Source organism: Peromyscus californicus, unplaced genomic scaffold (genome assembly GCF_007827085.1).
Source record: "Peromyscus californicus insignis strain IS unplaced genomic scaffold, ASM782708v3 Scaffold_2__1_contigs__length_46816999, whole genome shotgun sequence".
Classification (NCBI taxonomy): domain Eukaryota; kingdom Metazoa; phylum Chordata; class Mammalia; order Rodentia; family Cricetidae; genus Peromyscus; species Peromyscus californicus.
In genome coordinates, this window is record NW_026294540.1 from 37,139,366 (window position 1) to 37,157,320 (window position 17,955).

General features: G+C 46.6%; 1 protein-coding gene across 3 annotated transcripts in view; it reads right to left on the reverse strand.

Moving 5' to 3' along the window:
• Window positions 1–715: 715 nt before the first annotated feature.
• The window catches only part of Ocm2 (oncomodulin 2), a 66,623-nt gene continuing 49,383 nt past the window's right edge, over window positions 716–17,955 (reverse strand). For all 3 annotated transcript variants that reach the window (XM_052754415.1, XM_052754413.1, XM_052754412.1), the window contains 4 exons: window positions 6,117–6,184; window positions 4,895–5,027; window positions 4,326–4,435; window positions 716–1,021 (listed from right to left, as the gene is read on the reverse strand). In XM_052754415.1, coding sequence (XP_052610375.1) covers window positions 996–1,021; window positions 4,326–4,435; window positions 4,895–5,027; window positions 6,117–6,177 — 330 coding nt within the window. In that variant the 5' untranslated portion in view covers window positions 6,178–6,184 and the 3' untranslated portion in view covers window positions 716–995. The remainder of the gene's footprint in view (window positions 1,022–4,325; window positions 4,436–4,894; window positions 5,028–6,116; window positions 6,185–17,955) is intronic.

Genomic DNA, 17,955 nt, shown 5'->3' on the forward strand with positions numbered 1-17,955 from the left:
AAACAAACAAACAAGAGAAAAATCACTCATTGCAGCTGGGTACGTTTGGTTTTTCAAGACAGGGTTTCTCTGCGTAGCTTTGGAGCCTGTCCTGGATCTCACTCTGTAGACCAGGCTGGACTCGAACTCACAGAGATTCGCCTGGCTCTGCCTCCCGAGTGCTGGGATTAAAGGCATGCACCACCACTGCCCGGCTAGTGGTGCACATCTTTAATAATCCCTTCTACCTCTGAGGAAGTAGAGGCAGGTGGATCTTTTTGAGGTTAAGGCCAGCATGGTTTCTCACAGGGAGCTCCAAGCCAGCCAGGGCTAAATTTTGAAATCCTATCGCAAAATAAAACAAAACCAAAACCTCTCATGATTAGTATTGTCAGCTTGGCAGGATTTTGAATCACCATGGAAACAAACCTCTGGGCATGTCTGGGAGGAATTACCTAGATTAGGTTAATTGAAGTGGGAAGATCCACCACAAATGTGGGTGGCCCCATTCCCTAGGCTGGGGTCCTGGACCAGAGAAAAAGGAGAAAGCGAGCTGAGCACCAGCATCCATCTCTTTCTGCTTCCCGACCAAAGATGCCATGTGACCAGCTGCCTCATTCTCCTGCCGCCATGATGGGCTGTCCCTCTGCACTGTGCGTCACAGTAAAGCCTTCCTTAAGTTGCTTTTGACAGACATTTTGTCACAGCACAGACAAGTGACTAATACACCCGTACATCAGCCAATGATGAGAAAGGATTTTATTGGGTGATTTTTTTTTAAAGGCATTGCCTGCCAGGGGGGACTTACAGAAGTCATCAGGACCTATACCCACCACCACCAAAGAATGAAGAGCCACAGACCGTTGCATTTCCTCAAACAAGGAGCACATTGCAGAAGCACTTCAGGAGGACTCAGGGAATTAGTTCGGGATAGGTTGGGGAGCTTCCTGATCCCAGGGCTTCGGAGACCTCCTGGCAGAATGCCCCTTCCGCTCTCTCTTCCATAGACTTGGGCTTTAAGAATGCACCATTTCCTGGAATTCTAGAATGGAAGAGGAGAGAACAGACTCAGTGTTTTACAGATGTGCTGTCCCCTGGAGGATTCTGAAGAGAGAAAAAAAGAGATTAATAAGTTCTCAGAGAAGCCTGGTCCCATTCAGGACATGCCTAGAAGACACTGTGAACATCAGTGAGCATCAGAGGAGCTTGATGCTTCCCATCCAGCCTTCTGCATTACTTTTTAGGTAGGGTCTCCCCTAGCAGCTCCAGTTGGTCTCAAGTTGATTATCCTCCTGCCTCAGTCTCCAGAGTGCTGGTATTGCAGGTGCTTGCCAAATGCCTAGCTTTCTGTACATAATTTTTTTGAGACAGGATCTAATGTAGACTACTGGTCTCAAACTTTCTGTATAGCCAAGGATGAACTTGAACTCCTGGCTCCTTATCCTCCTGCCCCCACCATCCCAGGCGTGGGATTGCAAGCCTGTGCAACAACATACACTGTTTCCTCTGCATATATGTGCAAGTGTGTGGGATGTATATGTGTGCATGTGTGTGGATGCACATGTGTATACAAGGGTGGAAACCAATGGTTGACATAAGGAGTCTTCCTCAGGTAGGGTCTCTCACTTGAACCTAGAACTCACTGATCCATCTAATCTAGCTTGCCAGGGATCCAGGGATCCCTGTCTTCACTTCCCAAGTGAGGCCTGAGGTTGCAGGTAGGCCACCTGGCTCTCCCAGCATTTACGTGGGTTCTGGGAATTCAAACTTTGGTCCGTACACTTGCATGGCAGATGCTTTAGACCTGCTGAGCCATCCCCCAGCCCCAAGTATCATTATATGTAACAAACATCTTCATATCTACAGCCCCTTAGGTTAGAGCTCAGCTCAGTCATCTTTCTCCAGCAATGAAGGAATTTGGTAAAATGGTTCACTGTAAACATGTGACATGATTTTGGTTCATTTCAGATAAACATGGGAGGTTTTCCTTCACAGTTCTGTAGCTGTATTATCCAATAGAGTAGAACTTTAAATAGATTTTCCTCCACTGAGCCCTAACCTTAGTCTTCCTCAAAAGTTTACATTACTAAAAGACAGATACCAATGATCTGAGAATCTTTTGTGTGTGAGAGAATGGTGTGTGTGTGTGTGTGTGTGTGTGTGTGTGTGTGTGTGTGTGTGTGTGTGTTATGTATAGCTGTGAGCCCACAGAGGCCAGAGAAGGATTCTGGGTGTCCTGCTCTATCACTCTTATTATTCTTCCCTTGACACAGGGTCTCTAACTGAACCTAGAGCTAGACTCAAAGATAGCAAGCCATAATGATTCCCTTACCTCCACTTCAGACAACACTGGGGTTACAGGTTTGTTCGTGGCCATGTGTAACTTTTTATATGGGTGCTGGGATCCAATCTCAGGTCCTCAGGCCTGTGCAGCGAGCATTCTTACCCACCTAGCATCTCTCAAGCCCTGACACTAATAAACTGTGGCTGGTGCACAGTGAAATTTAAAATGGAGTTTTGCTTAATATTAACTGGTCCAACTTTTATCTGTTTAGAATCTTTCAGGACTGTAGCTTTTTGTTAATTAGCATGTTAAATTTGAGAAAGGGTCTTACTTCCATAACCAAGGCTAACCCAGAATTCATGATGTAGCCTGGTCTCAAACTACACAGCTTGTCAAATGCTGGCATTACACACATGTACCACCAAGCCAGACTTCATGGTTGTGTTTAAATACACCAAGCTTCCTTTGTCTCAGCCATTTTGTCTAGGACCTATAAAAGCCTCGTGAACTCATGTGGTGAATTATAATAGTACATTTCAGTAAGTACCTAAGGGCATGTGACATATGTCTGCAAAGCACAGAGCCAGGGAGGTGGCGGCAGGAGAATCAGGAATTCAAAGTCAGCTCCAGCTACATAAATAGTTCAAGGCCAGCCAGGGCTGTACCTGAGACCGTGCTCCAAACAGACAAACAAATGTGCTTTAGCATTTTCAGTTTCTCTAATTAGTGCCGCAGGCAGGACTCTCCTATACCATCCTCTGAGTCATCGCCTAAACAGAAATGTTAGCAGCTTGACAAAATCAAGCATGAACAATCTTATGACATTTGAATATAGGGCCCTGCACATAGATGATGCCATGAATAGTAGTTGGCTTATTTGTCCTTGTGGTGGTGGTGGTGGTGGTGTGTGTGTAAATACCCATGCATGTGCGTGCACATGTACATGTAGTGACTAGAAGTTAACATCATTATTGCTCTCAATTGCTCTTCCCCCTTATTTTTTGAGACAAGGTCTCTCTTAGAGACCTAGGCTCACTGATTTGGCTAGGTTGGGTGGTGAGTAGCCCCCCACTCCCCCCTGGGATCTGCTGTGTCCATGCTTCCCCTCTACCAGCTGCTGTTATCACTGATGCATGCCATCATGCCCAGCTTTTAACCCAGCTGATGGGGATCTGAACTCAGGTCCTAACACTTGTGTGGCAAACACTATTGACTGAGCCTCCTCCCAGCTCCTGCCCTCTGTTTAATACATCCACTGGTGGGCAGTAAACTGGCCTTGTTTAAATCCTGGCAGACATCTCTTGCATTATTTTCAAGCTGGACTAAAGCACCTTGCAAAATGGTTTGGGAGGCTAAGTGGTCAGCTAGTCCTTCTTCAGGGGAACCATTTTTTTCTAAGTTCATAGTTAGTGACTAGGTCATAGTTATGTTGTGTCATGTAACGCAGAATTGTGTGTGTGTGTGTGTGTGTGTGTGTGTGTGTGTGTGTGTGTGTGTGTGTGTGTGTGTGTGTGTGTGTGTGTGTGTAGACAGAGTCTCACTCTGTAATCCTAGCAGTCCTTGAGCTCCTTCTGTAGCCCAGGCTGGCCTCAAACTCACTACAGTCCTCCTACCTCAGCCTCTAAAGTGCTGAGATTACAGATGTCAGCTCTTGTCTTCCAGAATTGTGTGTGTACATGCATGGAGGTCAAAAGACATCTTTTGGAAGTTGGTTCTCTCCTCCCACTATGTAGGTGCCAGGGATTGAACTCAGGTCACCAGACTTGGCAGCAAGAGCCTTTTACTCACTGAGCCATCACACCATCCCTATCCCAGAATTTGTGTGCATTGAGGGGTGGGCAGTGCTGGGTACTAAATTCAGACATGCTAAGCACATGCTGGGCTCATGAGCTACATCCTCAGTGATACCACATGTTTATGCGCAATTGGCATGCTTGCCTGATCCCAGTTTGCAGGTGAGAAGACTGAATTCATCAGAACTCAGAAAAGGGGTTTAGCCCGGAAACCCCTTGGGTATCCCCTCTGCCGATGTGTCTTACACAACATGCAGGAGCAGACCTACCATCGGCCCCAATCTTCCCATCTCCATCATTGTCCGCTGCAGCCATCAGGGACTTGGTCTCTGACTCAGTCAGTTCTCTAGCATCACTCTGGAACTTCTGGAGAAAAAACCTACAGCACCACAACAGGCTGGTGGCAAGTTCCTGAAAGACCTTGTGCTCTCTGCCCTCCTCCCTCCCTCCCCCATCTGCCCTTCCCCCCTGTCCCCTTCCCCTTCTTCCTCCCTCCTTTCCTTGAGTCCACGTATCTGACAGGCACAAACATCAGTCAAAGCCTAGGTGGCAGAGCTCTCCTTTGCCATAGAAACCAACGCCAGATATCTGTGTTGAAGAGTTTTGTCAAGTTTCATTCACCAGAGGAAATCTCTCGAACAAATTGCTCTTTGTACCTAGTCTTTAGTGCCACATTTAGTGCCCCGTGTGGGTAGAAGTGTGGCCAATTTACATTCTTTAATGAAATGCAGATGAATATCCAATGCCAGAGCTGGCCATGGAGAAAGCACTGAGCACACAGGGTACCTTGCATCCCAGCCCCATCCAGCCATGCTGAATTGCTCAGTACACAGCTTACTTGAGCTCCTCTTCGTCCAAGTATCCGCTCTGATCATTGTCAATGAACCGGAAGACATCCTTCACTTGGCTGGCGGACATCTTGGAGAGGCCTGATGTCTGGAAGAACTTTTGTGGTTCGAAAGTGTCTGGGTCTAAAGAACAGAGAGGTTATCCTGACTCTCAGTGGATCACATTCTGTGTTTGTGCCTGGGTTGACAAAAGCATAAGCTATTAAAATACTTTCCTATCATCACTGAGCTACACGGATACTTGACTTTCTCAAGACTCAGAGAGCCTAGACTAGGTGGTCTGTGATGTCACTTTGTCCCCTCTGCCCCAGGTTGCCCTCTCCACTTGATTTTGCCCACCTCTCCTGGCCCTGCTCTGTGCCTTCCCCTATCTCTCCTCACTGAACAAGCTGCACACAAGTCCGTAGTACTAGGGGTGTGGTTGGTGGAAAACAGTGGATTCAAACAGGCTCAAGAGAGTAAGTGCACTGACCTACTCTTGTTCATTTGTGGCTAGCCTGGAACCCACTATACAGCTCAGGCTGACCCTAGTATTGAACTCCAACCCCATCCTTTCTACTGGGGTTTGTTTTTCCCCCCAGTATTGCAAATTGGACTCTGAGCCTTGTGCATGCAAGGTGAGTGCTCTGCCACTGAGCTACATTCCCGGCTCCCACTGACTTTTTCTCTTACTCCTTTAGTAAATGTCTTTCCTCTTATGTAAACATAACCACATACTCAGGTCTCGGAATCCCTATCATGTTAGTGGTCTAACTTACAGCAGTTCCACTAATGGATCCTGGAATCTTTCAGTAAAGTTTACATTTTACTCTTTGCTGCAAGTGGGAATGCACGCCTGCCTCGTGTCTCCCTTCAACTTTATTATTATTTTTGTTTGTTTGCCTGTTTTTGAGACGGGGTTCATGAGTCCAGGCTGGCCTCAAGCTCCCTATGTAGCCAGGAATGATCTTAAACTCCTGATCCTCCTGCCTCCATCTCCCTAGTGTAAGGAATTTGGGTGTATATCACCTGTCTTTGCAATGAAGGGGGTGGACCCCATGTCTTCATACATGCTAGGCAGGCACCCTATCTGCCGAGCTGCAGCTACAGCCCTTTGTTTTGATTCTGAGACAAGCTCCCACTCTCAGTCCAGGCTCCCCTGGAACTTGCTATCCTTCTTCTTCAGCCCCCAGGGTGCCATCACGCCCTGCTCCTGCGGTCCCCTTCCTTCACCTTGGCATTCCTGCAGGGCTGCCGCGATGTCGTCAGCACTAAGCACATCCGTGATGCTCATTGTCCACCTGGTCACATAGAATAAATGAGATGTGAGCAACCGCGATGGAGAAAATGGACATGTGTAGAACACACAGTCTCAGCCACCCGCCCAACCCTGTGTTTTTCTAGAATTTTAAAATGTGATAAGCACCTGTTGAGTGATAGGACAGAATACCCAGATGAACCCAGATACAGAAAATACTCCCAACACTCTTGACTCCATGATTTCTCCTGAATTCATTCCAAAATTGAAGTTAAAAGAAAAAAAAGGCCGCCGGGCGGTGGTGGCGCACGCCTTTAATCCCAGCACTCGGGAGGCAGAGCCAGGCGGATCTCTGTGAGTTCGAGGCCAGCCTGGTCTCCAAAGCGAGTTCCAGGAAAGGCGCAAAGCTACACAGAGAAACCCTGTCTCGAAAAAACCAAAAAAAAAAAAAAAAAAGAAAGAAAGAAAAAAAAGGCCAAGGTGGACTTGATGTGCACACCTGTAATCCCAGCACTCAGGAGGCAGGAGGATGAAGAGTTCAAGGACATCCTTGGCTACATAATGAACTCCAACCCAGCCTGAGCTACATGGCCCAGTCTTTAAATAATCTAAAACCAAATAAAAGTTATTTTCTTAAGGTTCAATCTTCCTGTAAAAATTACACTTACCTAATCAATCAGCATAGGCAGCTATGAGACATTTAAAAATCAACTATGTTATAAACACAACAGCTTTGTCATGCATCAGCCAGAGAATTGCAATACTGCAGACCCCTGCGAAAGACTAGTCCTCCCAAGTGCCAGCCAAGTTTATAAGAGAAGATTTCTGAGTAGAAAATCTACAAGTCCAATATAGTGCATGTAGAGAAGGAGATCTTGGGGTCTGGGAGGACCACCAGCTACTCACCAGTTTAGATTTAAAATCAAGAGGGGGAAAGAGTTGTAGGAATAAGCGAAGGACGAACCTGATGGGCTTTCACTACCTTATATAGGATTGAAACTGTGATCGTTACAACCTCTTAGATTTCACGTTCAAGGATCAAGTGTGTGTAGCTCAAGTGTCTTTACCTTAGTAATGAAACCATGCACAGTCCCTTTCTCTCTTTTCTATTTATAGAAATGTGGGTAGAATCAGCCAATTAAAAGAAAAAAACCTCAACAAACCTTAACTACAGTTTCAATTCTGCAAACAAAGCTAGTTGATAAAGTGTAGAGAAGCTGCTGGAGGCCTGCTGGGCACTCTATGAAGACTCCCCAGATGTTAGTAGTGGCTGTTGGCAAGGTCTGTCTTTAGTGTATGTGGGCGTATGTGTGAGGCTGACATCAGTCTAGGAAGGAAAACCTCAAAAGCCAATGTCACCAAGGCCTTGGTTACATAATTTTCTTTTTCTGTTTCTTTCTTTTTTTTTTCTTTTTCTTGTTTTTTCCAGACAGCGTTTCTCTGTGTAGCCCTGGCTGTCCTGGAACTCACTCTGTAGACCAGGCTGGCCTCAAACTCAGAGATCTACCAGCCTCTGCCTCCCAAGTGCTGGGATTAAAGGTGTGAGCCGCCACCACCCAGCACATAATTTTCCTACCAATATCTTGATTTGGACATTGTCCTGCTAAATCTGAAACCACACATGGCACAAAATGTGCCCATGTTAGCTTCTGTTCTTTGACACAGACATGTATTTCAGGCTGATCACAAATTCACATGTACCTAAGAATGACATTGAACTTCTAACTCCTGCCTCCATCTCCAGAACAGAGCACTGGGACCCTGGTGTATCCCACCATTCAGTGCTGGGCAAGTGCTCCACCAACTGAGTTCCATTCCCAGACCCAGCATTTCTCTTTTTTTTTGAAATGGCATGTTTCTGTGTTGCTCCAGGTAGGCTCGCAATCCTGCCTCAGCTTCCCAAGCCGATGGTATTATGGCTACATGGGTGTGGATATACGTGTGTTTACATGTTTGTGTGTGCACACACATGTGTGCAGACAGAGGTCAATGTCCAGTATCTTGCTCAGTTGCCCTCCACTTTATTTTTTTTTTTTTGACAATCTCTCAGTGAACCTAGTGCCCTAGGATTTGGCCAGACTGGTTGGCCGACAACTTACAGGGCTCCCTGTGGCTCCTCCACCCAGTGCTGGGGGTTAGAAGTGCGCCACCAGCTCCAGCCTTTTGATGTGGGTTCTTGTCCTCATGGGTGGGTCCTCATGCTTGTGTAGCAGGCACTTTGCCTGCCAAGCTATCTCCCCGGCCTCCTCACTTCTTCGAAGTGTGCATACAGGACAGTAGAGTCAGCACTGTGCTACAGAACTGAGTAGCTTTTTTCATTCGGAAAAACTGAAGTTCTCTATTTATTGGACTTTAGGCCCTCCTGCCTCAGCCTTCTGAGTAGCTAGAATTACAGGCCTATACCACCAAACACTGGATTCAAATTGGTTTATCTTTTTTAACACATGTATTTATTTTTATTGTATGCATCTGGGTGCTTTGCCTCGTGTATATCAGAACACCAGAAGAGAGCGCTGCATTCCCTGGAACTGACGTTATAGACAGTTGAGAGCCACCATGTGAGTGCTGGGAACTGAACCCGGGTCCTCTGCAAAAGGAGCCAGTGCAGGTGCAGCCCAGGCTGGCCTCTTCAGCATTTGACTACCATTGTGTGCTGCTGTGGTCAGCAATTTTTTTGACAGAGAATGGAGATGATGGCCGGACACTGATGCACACCTGTGATCCTAATGCGCAGGAGCCTGAGATAGGAGATGCAGCCTGAGGTACACATTGAGACCCTGTCTTTTTAAAACAAAAAGGAGAAGTCTAAAAGAGAGCTCAGTTGGCAGAGTGCTTTCTTCACAAGCAAGAGGAACTGATTTAACCCCCTGAACTCACATAAGAAACCTGGGCATGGTGAGGAGCCTTGTAATCTCAGTGCTGGGGAAGCAAAGATGGAGGGATCCGTGGGGCTCACTGACCAGACAGTCTAGCCTACCCTGTGAGTTCAAGGCCAGTAAGGGATCCTGTCTCACAAACACCTGAAGAACCACACCGAGGTTGACCTCTGGCTCCACATACATCACATACACACAAAGAAAAGAAGAAAGACGTAGAGACCACCTAGTCAGAAGTGGGACATCCCGTGTGGCTGGTTTGGAGAATGGAGTATTTGCCCTACCTTTGGTGGTCCTGAATTGGCGTTAGTGTAGGGAGCAAATGTGGTCCTCAATGAGTGTGCATTGTTTGAAATGACATGGCCATGCCAAGGACCGATGCCTCAGCCCCATGGGAGTGGCCAAGCCTTCCCCAGGTGAGGCTCAGAGCGATGGCCAAGCCTTCCTCTGGTCTGTGTGCAAATGTTGACAGTGTGTGCAGAAAGTGTCCCACAGACCTTTCTCCCCTGGGATGTTTATGGACTGAAGACTGCTCCTCTACAGAGACAGCCCCTACCTGACTAGCTAAACCTGCCCCCTTCTTCAGCTCTAAACAATAACCCCGCCTCCCTGTTTATCTGTAATAACCCCACCTCCCTGTTTATCTGTATGTAATAACCCTGCCTCCCTGTTTATCTGTATGTAATAATCCTGCCTCCCAGTTTATCTCTATGTAATAGCCCTGCCTCCTTGTTTCTGTATATAATAACCTGACCTCCTTGTTTATCTGTATGTAATAACCCTGCCTCCCTATTCAACAGTTTACAATAAACATGGTATCAACTAGGGTGCTGAGGCTTCTCCATCCAAGAGCCCAGACCATCCAACCCCAGCTTTTCTGTGTCCATGTATCTGTCATTTCTTCCTTCCTAGTCACCTCTAGTCAGGGATCCAGGACCCAAGCTGTGCAAAGATGAGGTGCATTGTGACAAAAATTAAGGACACTATCAGTGACTAATCAAGCTCTGTCTTTTGGGGTCCAACTGTTACAAAGGTTCCTGTTTGCCAGAAGTAGTGTTGGGAGAAGGGCTGTAGACAGGTGGGTGCTGGGGACTTGCTGGCCAGCCAAGGTAGCTAAACCAGCAAAATTTGGGTTCAGCGAAGAGACACCCAAAGTCATCGTCTGGCCTCCACATGCACAGGCAAGGAATGATACACACATGTGCACTCATGCATGCACACATGGGGGGGGGGGGGAGAGAGAGAGAGAGAGAGAGAGAGAGAGAGAGAGAGAGAGAGAGAGAGAGGGCGCACTGAGGAGGTAGAAGAAGATCCATGGGGCTCATTGGCCAATCCGTGAGCTCCAAAGTGAGAGGCCTATAAGGTGAAAAGTGATTGGGGTGGGGTGTAGTGGGCACACATTTAATCCCAGCATTTGGGAGGCAGAAGGAGATTGTTTTCTGTGAGTTCCAGGCCAGCCAGGGATACAAAGTGGGACCCTGTCTCAAACGGGGGAAAAAAAGTGATCGAGGAAGACACCAGTGTCAACCTCTGTCTTCCACATGCACGTACACAGAGCCAAGTCGAATCAGCTTGACAGTTAGCCCATAACAACAGACTCACTCCTAGCAACGCGTTTCTTAGTTCCTTTTCTTGTTGCTGTGAAGACACCCTAGCATATCGCTTATGCCAGAAAAGTTCTGCCTGGCTCCGAGTTTGAGGTCACTATTGTGGTCATTATTAACTATGTTTATCATGTCTTAAAAAGCCTCTACTCAGATGGCAGTGTTTGCTTTTTCCTTGTCAGGGTATCTTTTCCTCTGTGTGTGGGAGGTTTTGTTTGATTTGGTTTTGGTTTTTCGGGTTTCTCTGTGTAGCACTGGCTGTCCCGGAACTCGTTCTGTAGACCAGGCTGGCCTCAAGCGCAGAGATCCGCCTGTCTCTGCCTCCCAAGTGCTGGGATTAAAAGCGTGCGCCACCACCGCCCAGCATGTGTCATGTATTTTGAGAGCAATTATGTGTCATTAATAAATTTTCATCTCTAAGAAGCAAAAACATCTCTGTAAAAAAAAATTCACTGCTTTTTAGTGAATTTTCTAGTTAGCAGCAACAAAGATGACTCCCAGTGCTTAATAATTTAGCCTTTTGGGTGAAGTTCTCGTTAGAATAGGTCAAAAGCATGAATAATTCACAGGTTTGTGAATCATGCTGCCCAGCTGTGCAAACACTGGCCAAAAAACACCTTCTGCACTTACAGAGAGGCTCAAGGCGTCTGGATCAGGTGACTGGGTCACAGTGAAACCAAATCTGGTTCCTGGGAGTCCCAGGTCATAGTTGATGGTATCAAGCAACACTGTCTGTTAGAGTTTACAGGTCTCTTCAGGCTGAACTATGCAATCCCAAATTCCCTCAAATTTGGAGAAATCAGACTCTAAGCTCTCTGTCCCTTCTCTCACATGTTTACCAGGTCACCAAGTCATTCCTGCCCTATCCCTTCACGTTCTAGCACTTTATTCCTGATGAAGTAAGGATTATTTTAAAATTTGCCTTATTTTCTGCGATTGAGTGTCGTGTGTGTGTGTGTGTGTGTGTGTGTGTGTGTGTGTGTGTGTGTGTGTTGTGGGGTGTGCCTGGTGGCCACAGAAGTCAGAAAAGGAAGTTAGAAAAGGCCACAGAAGTCAGACCCCCATAACTGGTTTATGGATTGTTGAGCCACCATGTGAGTGACCTGGGGAACTGGACCCAGGTCCTCTGCAAGAATAGCCAGTGCTCTTAACTGCTGAGCCGTCTCTCCACACTGTTCATGGCTTATCTTGATTGTTAAATTGATTGGCTTAAGAGACACCAAAGAAGTCCACAAAGCATACCTCTCTGGGTGTACCTGCAAGGGGGGTTTAAAGACAATTGGATCATAAGAACCTTAAGTAGTAGATTGGGGTGGGGGGAGTGTTTGTTTGTTTGTTTCTGAAACAGGGTTTCTCTGTGTTACCCTGGCTGTCCTGGAACTCGTTCTGTAGCCCAGGCTGGCCTCGAACTCACAGAGATCCGCCTGCCTCTGCCTCCCGAGTGCTGGGATTAAAGGCCACCATGCCCAGCCTAACTTGGTAGATTTAACCCATGGATGGATTCTAATGTTTCCGTGCTGGGGAGCAAACCCAGAGCCTCATACACACAAGTCAAGCGCTGCACCAACAAGCTGTGTCCCCCAGCCTTGGGTTCCGATTTTGAATAAACTGTTGAGAGGAATGGAACCGCAGCTTGGTTAGAGGAAGTAAGTTCTGGGGAGTGTCCCTGAGGGCCACATCTTGCTCTGCCCCCCTCCCTTTTCTCTCTGCTTCTTGGCAGCCATGATGTGAATACTTTGCCCACCACACCTTCCCCATCATAATGGACCAATTTGTAAGAAACTGTGAACTAAAAATCTTTCTTGTTTTTAAATTGCTTATTGTCAGGCATTCTGTGATAGCAATGAGAAAGTTAATTTAAAAAAGACCTCACTTCCTCATAGAATCAACTTTTTCTTTTTCATTCTTTCATTTTTCTTTCTTTTTTTTTTTTTTAAGATTGGGTCTCATTATACAGCCCTAGCTAACCCGAAACTCGATTTATATAGACCAGGCTGGTCTTGAACTCACAGAGATCCGCCTGCCTCTGCCTCCTGAGTGCTGGGATTAAAGGTGTGCGCCACCACACCCAGCAGAATCTTCCATTTTTATCCTATCTAAACCCAGCCCCTCCTGCCTACTCTGGGTTCTTTCTTGCTCTCTCGAGAATATTCTCTCCATTTTCTCTCCCCTTTTTCCTACATCATAATTTCTTTGCTCCCTGAGAGATCATTACTGTAGGTGAAAAATGATCAAATGAGATGTTCAGCATTATCAGTCATTAAAAGAGATATGAATTGAAACCACAGTTAGACACTACCACACATCAAAAAGAAGAAAGATGGCCAAGGTCAAGTGTGAGAGCGTGGGGAGACAAACTCTTTCTTCTTAGTGGACAAGAAATGAGTTCCCTGAGAGACAGACTCTCCTTCTGTTCTTTAACAGCATCCTCATCATCATCATCATTTTTGTGCCATACCTAGGGCCTCACTATGCTAGACAAATGTTCTACCACTGAGCCACACCCAGCCCCTCACTGGGGGATTCTAGGCAGGTGTTCTACCACTGAGCCACACCCCAGCCCCTCACTGGGGGATTCTAGGCAGGTGCTCTACCACTGAGCCACACCCAGCTTCTCACTGGGGGATTCTAGACAGGTGCTCTACCACTGAACCATGCCCCAGTACTTTTGATTTGAGGCAGGGTCTCACTAAATTGCCTTGAACCCATGATCCTTCTGTCTCAGCTCCCTGCGTGCTGGAAATACAGGCCTGCACTACTCAGGTCCAGCTTAACACATTTTACTTCTAGAATCAAAATTTTCTTTAGAAAACAAATTGGCTGTGTCTTGAAATGTTAAAGACACAGCTATCACATGATCCAGCTGTACTCTTCTGGCATCTTCCTTGAGGACTGAGATTCCCACAGCTTGCGTTCCTCCCATCCTGTTAAAGATCCTGCAGATGATAATATCCTGTTTGCCTTCAGTGATGACATTTGCAGGCTTCTTGCTAAGAATTCCTCGAGCAATTTCAACTAAAACCTTATCCTTGGAGCTTTCCCCCTGCCTCACCCAACTCGGGGGTCTGTATTTCAGTGTATGGATTTGTGACCAAGGGCAAAAAGTATAGAAGAGCACAAAGCTGCTTAGATAAGTAGGAAATGCTACCAGACAAAAGAAACCAAATGCTGTAGAAGGCTGATTTTTTCATGAACAAGAAACATGAGCATCCTCATCTCAATTTCCAGATGGGCTGGAGGCTGTATTTGACGGACTCACTTGAGTTAATTAAGGAGAAATGGCCACAACCCTAATGTCATGAGAGAGGCTGCATCTGTGGCTCCCAGGTACCCTTTTATTATCTGTTTTTTTGTGACACAGATGCCCTGGGGATTCCCTGGTACTGGGCAGATAGGCCCCAAGAATCAGACCCCAGGGAAAACCATCCCATATGGCACTTTTCAAGCAATGAAAGTTGACATCAAAAATTCCAAAGAGGGGCCAACAAGATGGCTGAATGGGTAAAGACCCTGGCTGATGTGAGTTCAAGAAAGAACCTCCAGGTGCCATGGTGACACACACCTTAATCTCAGCATTTGGGAGGCAGAGGCAGGCAGATCTCAGGGTTTAAGACCAGCCTGATCTACATAATAAGTTCCAGGACAGCCAGGACTACACAGAGAAACCTTGTCTTGTAAAAAAAACAAACAAACAAACAAAAAAAAGGAACCAACTCCCACGGATTATCTTCTGATAACCACAGGAGCACCGTGCATATGTGTATGCACATGCACACACCATAAAATAAATACTTTAAACTTAATTTTTTCATTTTAAAGATGAAACTGTGGCAATGGCCCGGTGGGTAAAGGTACTTGCTCCGCACACACGAGAACAAGTGGACGTGAGTCTGAATCCCCAGCACCCACATCAATGTTGGGCATGGCTGAGTGTGCGCGAAATCCCAGCACTGAGAGGCAAACACAGGTGAATCTTGATTGCTCAGTGGCCGGGATGCCTACTGAAATGGCCGGCTTCCACTTCAACGACAAGACACTGTTTCAAAACACTAAGATGGAGAGCAATAATGGAAGACACCCAATGTCTTTCTCTGGCCTCCCCATGTATGTATAGTTACATGTGCATATATATTCACTTGCATGCAACACACACAGAGAGAGAGAGAGAGAGAGAGAGAGAGAGAGAGAGAGAGAGAGAGAGACCTGGCATAGTCATCAGAGCCTAATTCAGGTGACTGTTGCAAAGCTTCAGGAACCCTACACATTGCAATCTCAACGTGGCCTGGAACTGATAGACGGATAGTAGACTGGGATGCTACACTGTGGCTTTTCCAGCTGTCTGACCTCAGGAAACCCATGTCATTCCATTTTTGTTTGGTTGTTGTTGTTTTGAGACACAGTGTCATGTATCCCGGGCTAGTCTCAAACTCTTTCTGTAGAATGACCTTGAATTCCTAACCTTCTTGCTTCCCCCTCCCAAGCGCTGAGCTACCCACCCACCCAGCTGCTAACACGTATTTCTTCCAGCCTGACCTGGGGTGCTTTCTAAAAGACCTCAAGTTTCACCAAAATGAATTGTCATTTTGGTAAGAAATTTATTAGAAGAGCTCTTAATGTCATGTGAACATACAGACGGCTGAATGGAGGGGGCTCTGAGGAGAACTCAGGCCTCGATGCCATAAGTAAGCAAACAGTTGGGCTGGTGGTGGGGTCTCTGACTAGACTTGGGAGGGGCTCTTCTTCTAGGTCTCAGTGAAGGGGAGAGGTTTTACAGCAGGACCCTGCACCAGGGTCTGCTTTCCAGGCAGCAGTGAGAGGCAGGAACCAGAGAAAGGAAGTGTGATGGCAGCTGAGGAGGGGTGGCACCTTTATTTGGGGTTTACCCACTACCAGGAGGGGGTGCATTGCCACCACATGTCACCTTCTGATGTCGGAAGAGTCCGTCACAGGCTCTTAGTGGGTACCCGTCTGTCCTTGTAGCAGAGGGAGCCCAGAACCTGGGGGGCTGAGATGGACATCACAGTTCCCTCATATGCATTAACTGAAGTTACAGGGACCCTGAGCTGTCTCACAGTGGCTCCCTCCACACTCTGCTCTGGTGCACTGCCCTGCAAAATCTAGCTGCTCTGACCTGCCCGGATTCATCTCGTGGCACCTCAGGAGGACCTAGGCTCTGCCTGGGCCGCCTGCACCTCAAATCTCAGCCTGTGAACTCTTCACCTCTCCAACTTCCCCACCAATGCGATTTCCACTTTCTGATCCAACTTTGTAGGTGTTTAAAGCAGGAGGGTGTGTTAGACTTTCCTGTGATAAATACCCGAGAGAAACAATATAAAAGCAGGCACGTTGGCTGGGCTGAGGCTCACTTGGCAGAGTGCTCACCCAGTATGTATGAAGCCCTGGGTTGCACCCCAGAATCGCTTAATCCCAAGGTGGTACAGGCCTGTAATCCTAGCACTTCACCAGGTAGAGGCAGAACAGAAATTCAAGGTCATCCTTGGCTACATAAGACATTTGAGGCCATCCTGAGCTACAAGACACCCTGTCTTTAAGAGAGAGGGTGGAGAGATAGCTCAATGGTTAAGAGCGCTGACTGCTCTTCCACAGGACCTGGGTTCAATTCCCAACACCTACATGGCAGCTCACAACAATCTGTAACTCAAGTTCCATCCAGGGGATCCGACACTCTCACACCAATGCACATAAAATAAAATAATTATTAAAAAGTAGTAGTTGTGTGAAGTTTAATTTTTTTAACTGTATGTGTGCAGAATGTCCATTTCCTGAGGAATCCTGATCACTTCAATCCCCATCTGCCTTTGTTTGCAGGGTAATCTCACAGCTGCCTGTAGAGGGCGCCAGAGGAAGGCCAGTTAGAAAAGATGGCAGTTCACGCCCTCTACAGGTCACCCCGCAGATGATCGGAGGAGAGTGGTGTGTTTAACACACGCCCTTCACAGAACCAAAATTTGAAGTGAAGAGAGAATGAAGCCCGTATGAAAACAAATGTCATCATAAGCAACCACATTAGGATTGTCCCGTTGAAGAGCCAAGGCGGAAAGTCTTGGTTGTGTTCTGGGATCCAGAAGAGTCTAGTTGAGGTCAGAGCTATTTAATTCTTTTATTCCAAAGCTGGGCCTTTAGCTCATGTGTCTCATAAAAGGTCTTCTTGTACTCCAATGGGCCAACAGTATGTGTGTGTTTCTTCATAGTATTTTCTTATTTTTAGGCAGTTACAGGGATGGAACCCAAGGCCTTCCTTTTGCTAGGCAAGTGCTCTACCACTGAGCCACACCTCCAGCCCCTCACTGGGGGATTCTAGGCAGGTGTTCTACCACTGAGCCACACCCCAGCCCCTCATTGGGGGATTCTAGGCAGATGCTCTATAACTGAGTCACACCCCAGCCCAATATTTTGAATTGATATATAATTGTTTACATTGTGATATTTTGCTACCGTGTTAATCTAATTTAGTAGCATATCTATCATTTCAAACATGTATCATTATTGAGGGATGTGGTGATATTGTGTTCTCCAATATATTGTGCACCCTAATAAACTTATCTGGGGTCAGAGAACAGAACATCCACTAGATACAGAGGCCAGAAAATGGTGGCACACACACCTTTAATCCTAGCATTCTGAAGGCAGAGATCCATCTGGATCTCTGTGAGTTTAAAGTCATACTGGAAACAGCCAGGCATGGTAACTCATGCCTTTAATCCCAGGAAGTAATGGCAAGAGGCAGAAAGGTATTTAAGGCATGAGGACGAGGAACTATATAGCCTGGTTAAGCTTTTAGGCTTTTGAGCAGCACAGTTCAGCTAAGAAGCATCCAGTCTGAGGAAACAGGATCAGCTGAGGAATTGGCAAGGTGAGGAAGCTGTGGCTTGCTCTGCTTCTCTGATCTTCCAGCATTCACCCCAATACCTGGCTCCAGGTTTGTTTTTATTAATAAGACCTGTTAAGATTCCTGCTATATCAGGATATTATTAGTCTAACAAAGTTTATTGTGGAAGAAATTGAGTATACTGTGCTGACCTGCAAATATGATTTCCACAGTGGTGAAGCTGTCCCAGCAGTGGAGAAGACTACAGACAAATACATAGGAAAACACTGACACAAGAATACAACCGAAGCCGGGTGGTGGTGCACACCTTTAATCCCAGCACTCGGGAGGCAGAGCCAAGTGGATCTCTGTGAGTTCAAGGCCAGCCTGGTCTACAGAGCAAGATCCAGGACAGGCACCAAAACTGTACAGAGAAACCCTGTCTCGAAAAACCAAAAAAAAAAAAAAAAAAAAAAAAAAAGAATACAACCGACTTGACTTGGCT